Here is a 17,967-nt window from a genome sequence, read left to right on the forward strand (position 1 = left end):
ATTTTACACCTACACAAACCTCCCCTAATTTTTATACTTTCATTACATTGACCCCCTACGTAAGAAATAAGTATAATATTTTAAACAAAAAATGTGATAAACGCAATTGAGTTAAACAAAACAAGATATATTGGTCAGTGTAATGAAAGTAAGTATAAAAACTAAGGGAAGTTTGTGTAAGTGTAAAAAAGTGAGGGATAATTTGTGTAATTTCACTAAAACTCACGAGTGTTAGTGAAATTTATTCTAATAAATAAATAATGATTATAAATTAATAAAAAAGTAATTAGACATTAATAAAAAATAATAAGATATTAAAAAAGGTCCTACCGGGAGTCGAACCCAGGTCGCTGGATTCAAAGTCCAGAGTGCTAACCACTACACCATAGAACCATTTTTGAATATTTCGTTCATTTTTAAACTAGATATTACGAGGCTATCCGGTGTGGTGGGTTATGACTTAAGAGCCCGGCTTATAATAGAAAGTGTTAATGGTCTAAAAGTAGTTACTATATTGTTTCAAAGGTGATATATATTTTTATTTTAAATGTTAGTGAATATCCTATTTAATCATGAAATTTGGACAACTTTGAAAAATGGCAACTAGAAATAAGAAGAGAGAAAACCATGGACTCTACTTTCTTTTTATAAGAGGAATGTTTACATGTTGAAGTATAAATTTGAGACTAAAATAACATTGTTGTTGCAGACAGAAATCAAATAGATTAATAAATGTTCCCTTCTCAAGGACAATACTAATCATTGTGGTGCAACTTTGAGCTTCTTATAAGGACAATTTGAGGGCATGAATTGCATGTTAATTATTACACTATAACATCTATGTATTATCACCGTAAATATTTATATATACGTAGTATATGTTAAGGCCCAGATTGTTGAGAGACCCAAAAGGGCTACACAAAAGCCCTCCTGGATGATAGACTATGTAGAGGATTAGAACTCCTCTAAAAATATCTTTCCTTTTGTGTTGCTAGGATCTGGCCAGTTGTAAGGTCTAGATCTTTTATTATTTCTGTTTTTGCCTTTATTAAGATAACATGAATGAGGAATGAGTATGAAGAATTTCCAGATTATTTTATTGTTATTTCCAATTCCTTAGTTATTTTCTACTGTTATTCTCTAACAAATCCAAATTCCTAACATTTTGGTGCTTTCATTTCTTCTCTAATGCCTCCCAAATCCACTCACAAAGAACCAGATGAATCCATCACTCAATTGCTCATTGAGCAACTAAAGGAAAATCAAGAACAGCAAGATGCAAGACACGCTGCCATCACTACTGTTCTCCACACAATTACAGAAAAACTCACTGAATGTCGTATTCTACCTCCTATACCACCTGATCCCCCTCATGGTTCCCCCTTTCAAGCATCTTCTTCTCAGCTACACAATACCCCACAACAGCCCCAACCTCAACCCCAACCTCACGTCCCTTTCCCCCCATTCCCTACACCCAACATTAACTCACCACCACCTTACCCACAGACTACAATTCCTTTCCCAACCCAGTCCCACCTTCCCTCACAACCACGCCCCCCTAAACTTCAACTTATACCATTTGATGGATCTGATCCTCTTAGCTGGATTTTTCAGGCAGAACAGTTTTTTCATTTCTATATGGTGCCCCTTGACCAGCGCCTTACTATGATTGCTTTTTACATGCAAGGAGATGCTCTAATTGGTTCCAATGGATGTTTCACAATTCTCAACTCACAGATTGGAATTCATTTACTCGTGCTTTGGAAATTCGCTTTGGACCATCTACATATACCAATCATCAAGCCGAACTGTTTAAACTTAAACAAATGGGCACGGTGGCAGACTATCAACATAGATTCGAGAAGCTGTGTAACAGAATCTGGGGTTTATCACCTGAGGTAATATTAAATTGTTTTATCTCTGGCCTTTCTAATGAGATTCACCGCGAATTGGCTATATTGCACCCTCGGTCCATTTCTGAAGCCTTGGGTTTGGCAAAACTGGTGGAGGCAAAGTTACTGGATGTGGGTCGCCCATACCCTAAACCCACGAAGTTTCCACATTCTGCCAATTCGCCTACTTTTCAGAAACCCTCACAACCGGTTGCACCTCAATCGACACCATTGCCTATACGTCGTCTGTCCTTGTCCCAAATGCAGGAACAACGTGCATAGGGACTTTGTTACCATTGTGATGAGAAATATCATCCAGGTCACCGTTGTCAACCCAAGAAATTTTTGTTAATGTTGGAAAATGATTCCTCACCATTTTGGGACCAAGACCTAGTGACTATTGAAGATGCTGAACTTTCAGAGGAACCTCAGCCAATTCATCCGAGTGACGACTTATTGCATTTTCATATTTCGGATCAAGCTTTGGGTGGTCATTTATCCCCTAAAACTCTGAAGTTCGCTGGTTCCATTCGAGGCCACCAGGTGACAGTTTTGGTGGACACAGGCAGTTCTCACAATATTCTCCAACCGCGAATTGCGAGTTTTCTACATCTGCCCATCACTCAAACCACCAATTTCCCAGTCATGGTGGGGAATGAAGCTCATATTTTCTGCAACGGATTGTGCAATGATACCCCTCTACAAAATCAGGAATTCGTCATTCCCTTCTATTTACTTCCCATTAAAGGCGCGAATGTTGTTTTGGGTATCGAGTGGCTTCGCACTCTTGGGCCGATTGTTTCCGACTTTTCTGTTCCATCCATGAAATTCACAGTTGGTACCACTACCATAACCCTCATTGGTGAATGTTCCTATAACTTACACTCTTCTTCCCTTCATCAACTCACACGCCTTTTCCATACAGATAGCATTGCTACTTACCACGCCATCTCTATCTTACCACTTGACCCTATGCCCACCTCTCATACCCCCCACCCAGACATACAAACATTACTCCATAATTATAACTCTATCTTTTCCCCCAACACCACATTACCCCCACCCAGACACCATGACCATGCCATCCCTCTCCTACCTAATTCAGCATCAGTGAATATCAAACCATACCGCTACCCCCATTCTCAAAAGGAGGCGATGACCTCCCTACTTCAGGAGATGTTGCAGGCTGGGATTGTAATCCCAAGCACTAGCCCATTTTCATCTCCGGTTTTATTGGTTCAAAAAAAAGATGGCACATGGAGATTTTGTGTTGATTATCGTGCCCTTAATGCAATCACTGTACCGGATCGCTTCCCTATTCCAACTATCGATGAGTTGTTGGACGAACTTGGACATGCTACTATTTTTTCAAAAATTGATATACGTTCTTGTTATCATCAAATCAGGTTAAAGCCTGATGATACTCATAAGACTGCGTTCCACACATTCGATAGACATTACGAGTTCCTGGTAATGCCCTTTGGGCTTACAAATGCCCCATCAACCTTTCAAGCAGCCATGAATGATTTGTTGAGGCCGCACTTACGAAGGTTTGTTCTGGTTTTCTTTGATGATATCCTAGTTTATAGTGATGATTTGGAATCTCATTTACAACATTTACAGATTGTGTTGGACTTATTAGTTACTAATCAATTTTATGCCAAATTATCTAAATGCATTTTTGGAGTTGCCTCTGTTGGTTATCTGAGTCACATTATCTCTGCTGGGGGGGTACAACCAGACCCCGAGAAAATTCAAGCTATGGTTGACTGACCTCCGCCACGTTCTCTCACGGCACTCAGAGGATTTTTAGGCCTCACTGGTTTCTACCGCAAATTTGTTAACGGCTATGCCACACTCGCCGCTCCTCTCACCGAATTACTAAAACACAATAAATTTACATGGCATAAAGAGGCTCAGCTGGCCTTTACAGACTTAAAATCAGCAATGATAAAAACTCCGGTATTGCGTCTTCCAGATTTCTCCCAACCCTTTGAGGTAGAGACTGATGCATCAGCAGTGGCCATTGGTGCAGTGTTGACTCAGAATGGTCACCCTTTAGCTTACTTCAGTCGGAAAATGTCTTCCTGGATGCAGCACGCCTCCGCCTATGTCCGTGAAATGTTTGCTGTGACAGAGGCAGTAAAAAAATGGCGTCAATATTTGATTGGTAGAAAAATTTGTATTCTAACCGATCAACAAAGTTTGAAATATCTAATGACCCAGGCATTACATACACCAGAACAACAAAAATGGACTACTAAACTTATTGGGTTTCAATATGAGATCAAATATAGAACTAGTACCTCTAACCGGGTAGCTGATGCCTTATCTAGATGCCAAAGTGATGATGTGGCTATCTTCTTTGCTCTATCTTCACCAGTACCGTCGGTGCTGGACCAACTCCGGCTCTACTACACCACTCCTGCGGGTCTGGCATTCATCAAAAAAGCAGAATCAGATGAGCATATGAAACAACAATTTTCCTTTTCCAATGGCTTACTACTGTTTGAAAACAGAACATATATACCTGATGTCCAAAGCCTTCGGGATGTGTTGATCACCGAATATCATTCCACTCCTACATCGGGACATTATGGTCTCAAGCCTACTTTGGCCAGGCTGGCGGGTTCATGTTATTGGCCCGGGCTCTACAAACACACTAAGGAGTTCATCCGACGATGTCTCACATGTCAGTACAATAAATATATCCCTGCCAAACAGCAAGGTTTGTTACAACCTTTAAAAATTCCTCAGCATGTTTGGGATGATATTTCGATGGATTTTATCACACACTTACCTCCATCTCACGGACACACGGTTATTTGGGTAGTGGTGGACCGCCTCTCGAAATATGCTCACTTTGTGGGACTTCCTTCCAAGTTCACGGCGGAAACTCTGGCCCACCGTTTTTTGATGGAGATTGTCCGGCTTCATGGTGTCCCACGCTCCATAGTGTCGGACCATGACAGAATCTTCCTTAGCTCTTTTTGGAAGGAATTTTTTCGTCTCCTGGGCACCACATTATGTTTCAGCTCAGCTTATCATCCTCAAAGTGATGGACAAACAGAGGTAGTTAATCGATGTTTACAAACTTACCTTCACTGTTTCAGTGGTGCACAACCGTCACGGTGGTTCCATCATCTTCCTTTGGCTGAATATTGGTATAATACCAATAGACACTCGGCTACCGGTGTGTCTCCATTTAAAGCGTTGTATGGGCGTCAACCACCCATTCTTAAACATTATACAACCTCTATATCTCCCCTTCCAACCTTGGCTTTTAATTTGAAAAACAGGGAGGACATGTTCACGGTTTTAAAACAAAACCTCTTGCGTGCGCAACAAAGAATGCAGGCTCAAAGTAATACCGGAAGAAGAGATGTTACCTTTTCGGAGGGTGATTGGGTGCTCCTTAAACTCCAACCGTACCGTCAAGTCACCGTGGCTCGACGTCCTTCTCAAAAGCTTGGCCCGAAGTACTTCGGTCCATACCAGGTTTCCCGTCGCATAGGGACGGTGGCATATGAACTTACACTTCCACCCACGGCTAAGGTCCACCCAGTGTTTCACGTCTCACTACTCCGGCGTTTCCATGGGGACCCTCATACACAATTTATTACATTACCTTCTGCAGTGTTTAAAGAAGATGAGAAGGTAACTCACACTCAGTCTCTCAATGGAGATCCACGACTAACAAAAAATAAAAAGGGGGAGAACACAGAGATAGAAGTACCTCCACATCTGCTCACGGGTCCAACTAACACACATAAGGGTGTTCAATTTTCAAATAAGCAAATATCTTGTTCCCATGTGGCTGGTACCAAGGCCCTTTCTACACCGTCCAAATTTAAAAAAAAAAATTCATCCAAGGGACAAGTTGCAGCACCGTTGGGTTTCCCACCTAACAATAATGTTTCTGCTCTACATCTGCCACACACTTTGGCACCGTTGGATCCTCTGGCCTATCTCAAATCTGGACCGCAGGACACATGCTACACACCAAACCCAAGAAATGGCATTAAAGTTTCCTGCCCCCCACATAGACTGGACACGGTCCCAACACGGCAACCAGGACTGTCGTTGGATGTATCTCGAGGAAAGGTGTTGGCGTCCTCTCCGTGCGCCACGCGTCCTGCTGCAGCACAGTTTTCCCCTCCATGCCATCCAGCTGTCAACCACTCTCCCATAGTCAAAGACGTGTGTCCTTCACGTTCAGTAACAGGAGGAGCTGCATTGGATAATGATGTTGTGGGCTTTATTCCACTAGGGATCCCTTCTTCTAACCTTGAGGACAAGGTTTGGCTTGATGAGGAGAGTATTGTTAAGGCCCAGATTGTTGAGAGGCCCAAAAGGGCTACACAAAAGCCCCCTTGGATGATAGACTATGTAGAGGATTAGAACTCCTCTAAAAATATCTTTCCTTTTGTGTTGCTAGGATTTGGCCAGTTGTAAGGTCTAGATCTTTTATTATTTCTGTTTTTGCCTTTATTAAGAGAACCTGAATGCGGAATGAGTATGAAGAATTTCCAGATTATTCTATTGTTATTTCCAATTCCTTAGTTATTTTCTACTGTTATTCTCTAACAAATCAAAATTCCTAACAGTATATAAACAATTAATAATGTAATAATAATATATAAAATTCATATGTTATTAGCGTATACATTTTACTGATGGAAAACTGGAACTTCACATATACTAATAGATATTATGGAGTAAATTTAATCCATAAACCCATACATCATGCTCAAAGCCTAGAGATATAGGGAGGAAGATAAAGAACAAAATCAACATTAATAATCAGCAATGACCATGCAAGTTTTGTGCTATATCTCACAAACACAAACATTACTTTTATTACCACCATAAACCACCACACAGAATCACCATTGTGAAAACAAGATAGGGATGAAAGTGTGTCAAAAGTGAAAGTTGGAGCAATGATTGTTGTAAAAAAGCTTGTCATAGGAGAAAATGAGTGAGAAGAAAAAGATAAGAGAAGGAAAAATAATAGCATTGAATAAAATTTAAATGTTCTTTAATAATGTAGTTAGAACAAATGAGAATGACAAAGTCAAGATTTATTTAAAAAATATATATTCTTAATCCACTAGTTTTACCTATTTTATTTTACAAAAAGGAAGACCTATTCAAAAACTTTCAACAACAAAAAAAGTTCTCTACTCACCAAAAAGATGTTGGTCTAGTGAACGTATTAAAATGTCAAAAGTTTAATTTCTGAAAAAAATAATACTTATTATCCGGGACAATCATGAAGCTGAGATGTATTGGTTCCAAGTAAGGATCCTCTTGTTAATTGAGAGGCAAATACCACTCAATAATACACAAAGGCCAACATGTAATAACACTTTTATTAGTTTGTTTGGCATGAAATCACATTTTTCTATTGAAAATATAAAACAAAAACAAAGAATGAAGAGGGGTACTCTTACAAAAAGTTTTCTACTCAATAATCCAAAATTCTGAAGCAATGAAGTAGTTATCAAGTAGTAGTATAATTTCCTCACCTTTTCATTCTCATCAGAGAAAGAAACAAAACAAGTGTTGAAAATGGAGGAAGAGAAAGAAAAGAAAGTGTTGACTATACTCCATGGTGCAGTAATCATAACAATGGACAAAGATAAACGAGTGTTTAAGAATGGCGCAATCGTCATCGAACAAGATCGAATCAAAGCCATTGACCAATCTCGTTCAATTCTCTCTCAATTTTCTCATCTCGCACTTCACATTCTAGATCTCACTGGCCATATCTTACTCCCTGGTCTAATCAACACTCATGTTCATACTTCACAACAACTTGCTAGAGGTATAGCTGATGACGTGGACTTGATGACGTGGCTTCATGATCGTATCTGGCCTTATGAATCGAACATGAACGAACATGATTCTTATCTTTCTACTTTGCTTTGTGGAATTGAACTTATTCATTCTGGTGTATGTGTCTCTCTGCGTTTGTGTTTTCATTTTTGGAATTAATTGCATTTTCAGTTTTCTAATTTTGAATTTTTTGAATATTTGTTCAGGTTACTTGTTTTGCTGAAGCTGGTGGCCAACATGTTTCAGGGATGGCTAGAGCGGTTGAGTTATTGGGTTTGCGAGCTTGTTTAGCTCAGTCAACTATGGATTATGGCCATGGTTTGCCATCTTCATGGGCTACAAGAACTACTCATGATTGTCTTCAGGTGTCCCTCTAGTATCTATTAATCTAATTAAGGGGCGTTTTCAAAGTTTATATAGGGCGGTCCAGTGCACGATACTCTCAGTTCAGGTAGTGGGGTACGTGGATGGTAGATGTAGGAAACCTTTACCCGACAAGTAAGCTGAGAGAGTGTTTTCAGGATTTGAACCTCTTACCTCATGGTTAATAAGCACCAACCTTATTATTGTAGGCTTGTAGCTTACCATCCACTAGAGAATTTATTTAAGATTACAGGAATAACTATTTCTGGTATACACACATATTTCATTAAACTTATCATAGAAGCTTAGGGAAATAAGCTCTTTCTAGCTTCAATGAATATATGAAGGGATCCATTGTTTCGTAGAAGCATAATGAATAAGTGATTGATTTGGTTAGTTTCATAAATGCGCTCTTATAACTGTTGGGCGTGTCCTCACGTAGGCGCCACCCTCGTTTGGGTGCATGATCTTACTTCAACATATTAGTCTCTTACCTATAGGTGGAAACCAAAAATAATTGATTTTTTTCCACAAATTATATATTTTGATGCAGTCCCAAAAGGATAATTATGAGAAGTTCCACAATACATCCCAAGGGCGCATCAGAGTATGGTTTGGAATCAGGCAAATCATGAACTCCACTGAACGCTTACTACTTGAAACTAGAGATGCTGCCAGACAACTCAAAACAGGAATACACATGGTACTCATTACACTACTCAGCTCTTCCTTTCGCTGTGTTTATTCCCATCAATGGAGTACCATATATCACAATTGTTTATGGTTAAATAAAAATAACATCCATTAATTAGAACAACTGGACGTAGTTTAAGACTTTAAGGTAACAAAGATTTCGTGAAACACCTATCGCACAACTCCTATTTCTTCTATTTTCCGGAGCATAAGCTATCTATGGTACACAAAAGCATCTACCCTTTTCCCCACCTTTTTTACCCCTTCGTCATTGTGTTATGACTTTTTTACTAAATGCATGTTTTGGAATTGGTTCACATAAATTTAGACCAACAGTTTTGTTCTCATCACTGTTTAAATCATATAGAACTGGTGATCCAAAGTAGTTTGGGCCTTTGTGGAACATAAAATGTTAAAACTACAAGGTATTGACTTCTCAGACAGTGAATTTTAGTTGGACAGTTCAAAGTGACATATATAAGGGGAGCAGGACAAGCTGTAATTATTAGCGGCCATTCATATTTCATACTCAAGATATAGGATATGTATGTTAAACTAAGCACTGCACTACATACCCACCTATTTATGTAATCATCTGATATTATGTTTTATGCCCTCAAATATTTCATGTTACTATATGAGAATATTTTGGCATCTTAACTCAAACTACATCATCTTAAAGCAAACTAAGATATGCTTATTGAATACATTTTGAGATTTTTCATACGTCCTTTAGTTTAAAATAAAACTTTTGTATACTTTCATCTTATATTACATAATTTGCATGTCTGTTTGGTGATGTTTGAAACATATTGAGTTTAATTTGTCGTTAGCATGTTGCAGAAATACCATATGAGAACCAGCTAGTCATGGATGTTCATAAAGTAAATCATGGAACTGTTACATACTTGGACAAGATAGATTTCCTTCAAAGCAATCTGTTAGCAGCTCACTCAGTTTGGATTGATAATAATGAGGTAAATTTTGGCCTTTGTAACCATGACTCTATCCTTTCAACGAGACTTAGTTCAGTTACGAAACTCCTTACCGTCTTATACTTAATTAATGGTAATAATGATATGGTATACACTCAAACAAGTGTAAAAGTTTATTTGTAGACATGGCCTTTGTCGATTAGTGGATCTAACTACCTATTTTATTCCAAATAATGCTTTCACCTCTTAAATTTGGCACATTTTTACATGTACAATTAATAGATATGCTTGATTCATTAAAGCAGTGTTTCTTGTTGATAACTGCTGATACTCGTACATTATTTTTCTGCTGGTGTAACTAGGTATAGGTTTATGGAACAATATTTTCAAACTCTGAATATGGCCCTTTATTTTTTGCCATTTCATACTTTTTTTCTTTCCCTTGAAACTGCAGCATGCTGCTGAACATGAGCTTTTGGCCCCTCTGCCATTTTTCTTTAGCTTTAAATGGTAGTTTAGTCTATATCAAGAATAAGCAAAGCTTCTTGAGGAGTGTGCCTTTATCGGTAAAATTATATTTTTACCAAAAACAAAAGAGACTAAAAATGTTAGGTATAAGGAATGAAGTGGAAAAATGACAAGTATCAATATATACCAAGGGATAGACTGACCATTCCTGGACTATATTAATTATTTTACTGGAATGGTTATTAATCCTGAAATCAGTGTGATGAACAGTGGTTACTATTTCACAATATTTTCAGATATCTCTTCTTTCAAGGGCAGAGGTCAAAGTGTCTCACTGTCCTGCTGCTGCAATGCGAATGCTTGGATTTTCACCTGTAAGGGAGATGCTTGATGCTGACGTCTGTGTCTCTTTGGGAACTGATGGGGCCCCATCAAACAACCGCATGAGCATTGGTTCATCTTAACTCAAAAGTTTTGAATTCTTTCTTTAGGCCTTTAGGGCAATACACATTTGAAAATGCTAGGTACAGTTTACTGGCTGAATAGATTCATAAATAAAAAAAGTATAGGATTTTGTTAATGTGTGTCTTTACTGCACATGTTAAAGAATCAAAAACAGAAATTGATATATGAAAAGTAAGATGCATTCAATATATTGAATATTCATAAACTATAAAAAAAATTAATTGTTAACGTTCTGTGCCAAGAACACAGGTTAACAGCGTCCTGTTATATTTGCAGTTGATGAAATGTACCTAGCTTCTCTAATTAACAAAGGACGGGAAGTTTATGCTAATGGAACTACAGACCCAACAGCATTGCCTGCAGAAACTATTCTCAAAATGGCTACAGTTAATGGTGCAAAGTCGGTACTGTGGGATGATGAACTTGGTTCTCTTGAGGTTGGGAAAAAGGTTGTTATCGGGTCAGGTTATGTGTGTTTCTCTTCTTATTGCAATTACTTCTATGGTTTCCTCTTCCCCTTATAACCAGGATTAAATATGAGGCACCTCTTTGATGGATACTGCATGTATCATAGGTATTTGAATGCAAAGCAGGTTTTAAAAATTTGATGAACAGAACCTGTAGTATATAATTCAGCATCTTTTATCATCTTTATATTGCATAAAGTTCATTTTTTTTTCTAAGAGTGGGAAAATTGCTCAAGATCATATGGACCTAAGGTGAAAATTCAACCAAAACCATGTAAGGATAACGTGAATAATCCTATTGCATTCAATTTGATAGATTTTGGCCAATTCGTTGATGGCTTGTCTGCTCAACACTTCCGCGATGTCTGTCTTCCTTTTTTTCAGACAATATCTCTGTAGTCGAGATGATTACACACAACATTTTTTCCTATTGCTAGCTACAGAGGCTGACAGTTTTGTACTTATCATTTCGCAGGCTGATATTGTTGTAGTGAATCCTTCATCTTGGACTATGGTTCCTATTCATGACTGGTATAGACCCGTTACTTGATTGATACTTATGGTCAACTCAACAAACCTTTTTAACGACTTATTTAGTCAGATGACTTTCCTGTTTTTATGAGCATGAAATTCTGTAACAATGACAATTAGGCTTTCTCATGCATTATTTAAAAAAACTATGTGGCTATCTAGCGGAAGTCCTTTAACTTCTTGCACTACTGGTTGCGTTCAGTTTGTTTTCCAATATTCCTTTGAACCTGATAAACTTTCCATTCAACCGATATGCAGCATTTCCAGCATAGTATATTGCATGCGAACAGAAAATGTGGTTTCTGTCATGTGCAATGGTGTATGGATAATGAAGAACAAGAAGATTATAAATGTGGATGAGGTATTACATTGAAGCATTACACCCTAACTCCGAGAACATATATTTTCAACACAGTTTTAACTTTTATCAAGTTCTTTGCAGCTAAGCAACTTTTTTCTCCTGATTTCATTTTGAACTCAAGTTTAATTTATATTGTACACTACAGGAAGAAGTTATTTTGAAGGCAAAACAAGCTTCTGTTGAACTTTTGAAGAGGGCAGGCATAACAATACCAACTAGAATGAACGTCATTTGATTTGTGTTTCTCATCAAGGTTCGACATTGTCATTGTGGTCACCATTATTGTTATGTTGACCCTATTGCGTAGTTGTTGGAAAATCAGTCACAATAGTTATGGTGATGTACTTTCAGGAAACTGTTAAAACTCCAACACAGTTTACGACTAGCCAGTATATAATTCCGTTCAAATGTGCACGAGTTACGGACTGTATTGCACTGGCCTTGGATGAATTGATGCCTGTTTGTAGGTTTAGCCATGAAGTTTACATATTATTGAAATATTTGGACTGATTTTGTTCTTCCATAACCTTGATTAGCTGTTAAAATGTTATGATATCAGTTTATGGGTATATCATGGCACTCCTAGGAATTGTGTCTCAGCTTTTCATTGTGAAGAAGCATAACTCAATTGTTTGAGTTAGACCAAGGACCAATTCCATTCCCATAGCTTCACTCCTCCTCACTTCTAGTGCTAGGACACTGGCCCATATTGCTGCAAAAATGTTCCCTACTCTATCCCCCAACATTGATTTTTTGGGGCCTAGTGGATTTTGATATATTCACTTCTCTGAAACTTTCAGTAGTTGTAGACTTTACACTAAATTGTGACCTGGTCTAGAAGCTTATCTTTGATTCATATATCTGGAGTAGATTTATCTAATGTTTTAATAGGTAAGCATGCGCTGTGGTATGAATGTGCACCCTTTCAAAGGTGGACTTTGCAATTTAAAATGGCAATCAAGTTAGTTAAGAAAAGAGAAAAAGATGGATACATTTGATAGTGTAAGAGTTTCTTACACTGTTACTGTATTATCTATATTTCATTTTCAATTATGTTCGATTTTTCAAAAAAAGTAATCTAAATGAATGATAAATGATACATTGATTATGTATATTGATGTTTTTTTTTATAATTATAATTCCTCTATAGTCTCGTGGTGTAGCTTGTAATTCCAATATAAGAATAAGATGGTAGCTGAAACACTAGTAGTGAGTGTTGTAAAAATAAGAATTAGGGATGATATTAAAGTTGACAGTTTTTGAAATAGAAAAACATTAAGTACAATTAAATTAAATTAAATCCCTCATATCATAAGTCCGTATTTTTTTTTGTAGGTATGATATTTTTATATGCTAGATTTTTGGTATATGAAATTCATATTTGATCTTTTAAGCCAGAAAATGCAGACAAATTTCCAAGGAATTAAATATCTCTAATTACTTATTTTTCATTTACAAGACGAAAGTAGAACTCTTATAGCTTTGAATTCACAATAGATATCGGTAGAATTAAAATTGTCATACTTGAGTCTAAAAGTATAATATTTAAATAATTTTTACTTCATTCCCATAATAATCATATTATATGGCCAAATAGTTAAGAGATTAATCATCCGGATATGGTCAACACCCAAGCAACATAATTTATAATTAATAAATGTAAATCGGATGGAAGTGGAAGTGTGGAACCTAGTTAGGTTAGACACCCAAAATATGAGTATAAAATATTTTCTCTTACAAAAAAAGATGAGATAATTTATCTTGTTCAACTATTATAATCACTAGCGTGTTGATATGCACTGTCGTGCCTGTCAATCCGCTTTCCTATCGTTTGTAATGTATAGTTTGTATTTTATAAATTCAAATATAATTTTTTGTGCTAAATTTACGGTTGAATTTATTAAATTGGTCTAATATTCAATTTTTTAAATACACTTTTAAAATAAGAAGATAATAAGGATAAAATAAGAAAATAATATTATATGGTTTTTTGGTAGAAATAAAAAGATATTGAGGGCGTTATTTTGTGTTTTCCCTTTATTAATAGTATAGATGACAAGTATTTTACTTATTTTAGTTTGGAAAATAGTTAAATAAACATTTGTCATAATTTTAATAGATTAAAGAATATAATTTATCTCATAATATTTTTGGTTTCCCACAAGTATCTTCGCACTCGAGGCAATTCTGTCCAAGCTCAAGCCGGGAACAGGAACATCCACAGTTACGTGGTGTTAACTCTCCTAATGTACATTTTTTCCATCCACAAGATTCGAATCCGAGAACTTGTTTAATGGGAATCAAACATGTATCACTTAAATCAACGCCAGTTGGTAATTTATCTCGTTATATGATAAAACACTTTATTCCCTAAATATAGTATAATAATCTCTATATGTATTATAATGGATAATATATAAATATAAAATAATGGAATATTTATGCATATCATACATTTTTTCTCTAAATATAATTGATGTTTATTCCCTTTATGATTAGTTTATATTAGAGAGAGAAGAAGAGAAGATACTAGAGAAAATAGCCCTCTCTCCTTCTCAGCTTTCCGTTTCTGATTCTGCTCTATCTCTCTGTAAGTTACAACTTCTAATTTTATACTTTCACACATAATAAATTTCTATACCCTCTTCTATTTTCTTTATTTTTATCATCATAATTCATAAACTAAACTCACGTTTTTTTTTGTTTTCCGGTTCTCAATATCATATGGAATATAAGCTATATGTATCAATTTTTAAATTTTTAGCACCTATATTATTATTAGACTAAATTACAATAAATATTTAGTGAAACTATGCATAGTACCCATCATTTTAATACATATATGAATCACCCATAATTTATATGCACGTATTACGCGATTGGATAACCCTGCAGAAGAGTGTAATTACAGTGACATTCCCTTAAGTAATATGAGTGTAATGTTTTATATCGGATGATAAATATAATTAAGTTCACAATCGGGCGTATCAGTGTATTCTCTTATTCTTGTATTCCGTGTTTTCATTGTGCTTCTAAACTCTATCTACACTTTGTACTAATATTTTGAGTAATTGCTGCTGAAATTTGACCAAAATTAAATAAATTGGAATGCAGATAGAGCATGTCCTACCATCAATTGGATGAATTTGATGACATGACAGAGATGGAAGATTTCTTTGATGAATTAGATGCGAACAACGGCCATGGGCATGGATATGGTGGTGCAGATAGAGAGATTGGTGTTGTTGATGATGATGATGATTATGAATATCAAATGCTCAATAAGGTCACAGATACTTCTGCTGCTCAAGCAAGGATAGGAAAAGACATTCAAGGCATTCAGTGGGACAGATTGAATGTTACCAGACAAAACTACCGATTAACGAGGCTTCAACAATACAGGAATTACGAAAATATTCCTCAATCGGGCGATGCTGTTGACAAGGTTCCTTGTTCTTCTTTCCTTTCATGCTAAGAGATATTATTTATCATACTTTAAAAAATTGTTTGATTTTGTTTATTTGTATCAGGAGTGCAAACAAATGGACAAGGGTGGCAAATACTATGAATTCTTCCATAATACGCGATTGGTTAAGCCTACCATCCTTCATTTTCAGGTTTGTTGATTTTGCATATGTAGCTCTTCCTTAGCTTGGTACTCCTCCATAGTCGGTGTAGTGACATTTTTGCATTTGGATGCAGCTGAGGAACTTGATCTGGGCTACTTCGAAACATGATGTTTATCTTATCTCCAACTACTCAGTTATGCACTGGTCATCATTAACTCGAAATTCGTCGGAGATCATCAATTTTGCAGGACATGTGGCCCCTACTGAGGTAATGCAGCCCTTTGCTTCACACAACTTTGTGTTAATCAACAAAGAATGAAGGATAATGCTTATTCCTTTTTCACGGTTTATTGATGTAACTCATGTAAGAGTTATTTTGAAACCTGATTTTTTCTCTGCGATCATAGGAAACCTGCAAGAGCTTGTTATGCATGTGTATATCAGATTGGTCAATTTTGAATAGTTAACATTGGAATGTGGTTCATTCGGGAAAATCATTTAGATGAGTGTTAACTGAAATTGAGTTGATACAAGAACCCAATCTAATCACATCATCATTGCGGTTTTGCACAGCTTCCAATAAACTTTTTATTATTATTTTATCGTTATTATTTATACATGCCTAACTTATTGTCTATTCTATTTTTATTTTTATTTCATGTAGAAACATGCAGGAAGTCTGTTGGAAGGATTTTCAATGACTCAAATCAGCACTCTGGCTGTCAAGGAGAATTTTCTTGTTGCTGGTGGTTTCCAAGGAGAGCTTACATGTAAGGTGAGTACTCTATTTGTGCCTTTCACATATACAATGTTCATTTGGCTGATGATAGTATATGGAATTATGAGGTTGTTTTATGTAATTGTGGAAGATTCCTTGTTTTCAATTCTTCTAAACTGTCCGTAACTATAATGCAGAACTTTCTATACCCTTAGCTTATATGTGAAATGATGTGTGGATGATAGACAATTTCTGTGTTCCTAACATTCGCTTAATTCACAAGAATTTCCTTAATTTTTTCTACACTCCCATTTAGACTGAGGCCTAATTCTCATCTTGTTACTGACAGAAAACAACAACCAAACCTTGATCCCAATCAGAAAACAATAAAAAAATCCCAGTGCTCAGGTTGCTACCTTCTAAAGAGAAAAAGTTCTTAATTTTGTTTTTGAGTTGACACTTTACACTATTTTCCGAGTAGATAATAATTTGTTCTATTGCAAATATAGTTGGGAGTATTTCTGCTACCTAAGGGTAGCCCTTCTAGTGTTTGAGAGGGCTTCAGCATGGTAGAGGAGACCTCAGCATTTTGTATATGATATTAGTGTATTGGAGTTATATTTGATGCTGCTCTTAATGTCTTTACTTAATGCAGCGTTTGGATAAGAAGGGAGTAAGCTTCTGTACAAGGACCACATATGATGATAATGCTATCACAAATGCAATTGACATATATGATAGCTTGAGGTATTTTTCATGATAAGTTTTCATTATTTGTTATGCAGCATTTACTTTTGTCTTTCCTTCTGGAACAATTCTTGATAGGGAAACTGTTGCAGGGGTGGAACTCGTTTTATGGCATCCAATAATGATTGTGGTGTGAGAGAATATGACATGGAAAGGTTTCAGCTATTGAATCACTTCCGTTTCCCTTGGCCAGTAAATGTGAGCAGTCTTTTGGCACATTGAGTGATGTTTATTATAGTTCTTGCTTATCACTTAATCTGTATGTAAAATCATTCACTGAAGGTTCTTAGTTTTCCTCATATAATATTGGTTTGTTCTACACTAATTTCATATTATACACTTGGTCCCTTCACTTGCATTCATAGTTTAGGCGCAGTTAATCTTCTCATCTCTAATTTATTCAAATTAAATCCAGCTTTTGATTGGATATTTTAAGTTCTTATCCTATATCTCCTATTGTTATGACAAACTTACCTAGATGTTCTTATATCCACTACATAACTTGATTGTAAAAAGGATTAGCTTCATGATATAAATTACAAGACATGTGAAACTTCAAATATTGTTTTATCCATAACGTCAAAGGTACCCTGAAATCTCATGATTCTTCAAGAGGATGTTTCAATAATTCTGAAGTTACTATTTTGTCTCTTTCAATCATTGACCTTTGATTCAGAAACTTTTCGGTGGATAACTTTAAGCCTTATATCTTAATTGAGCAATCATTAGTATTCCTGCTGGTTTGAACTTGAAGCTCCAAGATTGTTGAGTTTTGCATCTATGATATTTTGTTTAGTAATTGTTTGGTTGAAAAAGAAGTTATATCTTATATTGTCTGAAAAAATTAAATTATTGAGAAGTAACAAATGCAAGTTTATGAAATAAATCCAAACGATATATATATATATATATATATA

At 36.1% G+C, this 17,967-nt stretch overlaps 2 protein-coding genes and 1 non-coding gene across 3 annotated transcripts in view; 2 read left to right on the top strand and 1 right to left on the bottom strand.

Moving 5' to 3' along the window:
- TRNAQ-UUG lies at positions 322–393 on the bottom strand. The gene has a single exon. It is a non-coding gene; the product is annotated as a tRNA-Gln (tRNA).
- On the top strand, positions 7,395–12,818 carry LOC109354922 (5-methylthioadenosine/S-adenosylhomocysteine deaminase-like). The gene is made up of 9 exons (XM_019597743.1): positions 7,395–7,850; positions 7,940–8,098; positions 8,650–8,799; positions 9,623–9,766; positions 10,489–10,645; positions 10,934–11,106; positions 11,600–11,655; positions 11,914–12,016; positions 12,162–12,818. Exons 1-9 carry the CDS (start codon positions 7,467–7,469, stop codon positions 12,249–12,251), a joined length of 1,416 nt encoding a protein of 471 aa, XP_019453288.1. The 5' UTR covers positions 7,395–7,466; the 3' UTR covers positions 12,252–12,818.
- LOC109353263 (uncharacterized WD repeat-containing protein C2A9.03-like) overlaps positions 14,518–17,967 on the top strand; it is a 5,143-nt gene continuing 1,693 nt past the window's right edge. Inside the window, exons 1-7 of the mRNA XM_019595463.1 lie at positions 14,518–14,606; positions 15,131–15,461; positions 15,547–15,633; positions 15,719–15,853; positions 16,250–16,360; positions 16,959–17,050; positions 17,143–17,248. Coding sequence (XP_019451008.1) covers positions 15,138–15,461; positions 15,547–15,633; positions 15,719–15,853; positions 16,250–16,360; positions 16,959–17,050; positions 17,143–17,248 — 855 coding nt within the window. The 5' untranslated portion in view covers positions 14,518–14,606; positions 15,131–15,137. The remainder of the gene's footprint in view (positions 14,607–15,130; positions 15,462–15,546; positions 15,634–15,718; positions 15,854–16,249; positions 16,361–16,958; positions 17,051–17,142; positions 17,249–17,967) is intronic.

Source organism: Lupinus angustifolius, chromosome LG08 (genome assembly GCF_001865875.1).
Source record: "Lupinus angustifolius cultivar Tanjil chromosome LG08, LupAngTanjil_v1.0, whole genome shotgun sequence".
NCBI lineage: Eukaryota > Viridiplantae > Streptophyta > Magnoliopsida > Fabales > Fabaceae > Lupinus > Lupinus angustifolius.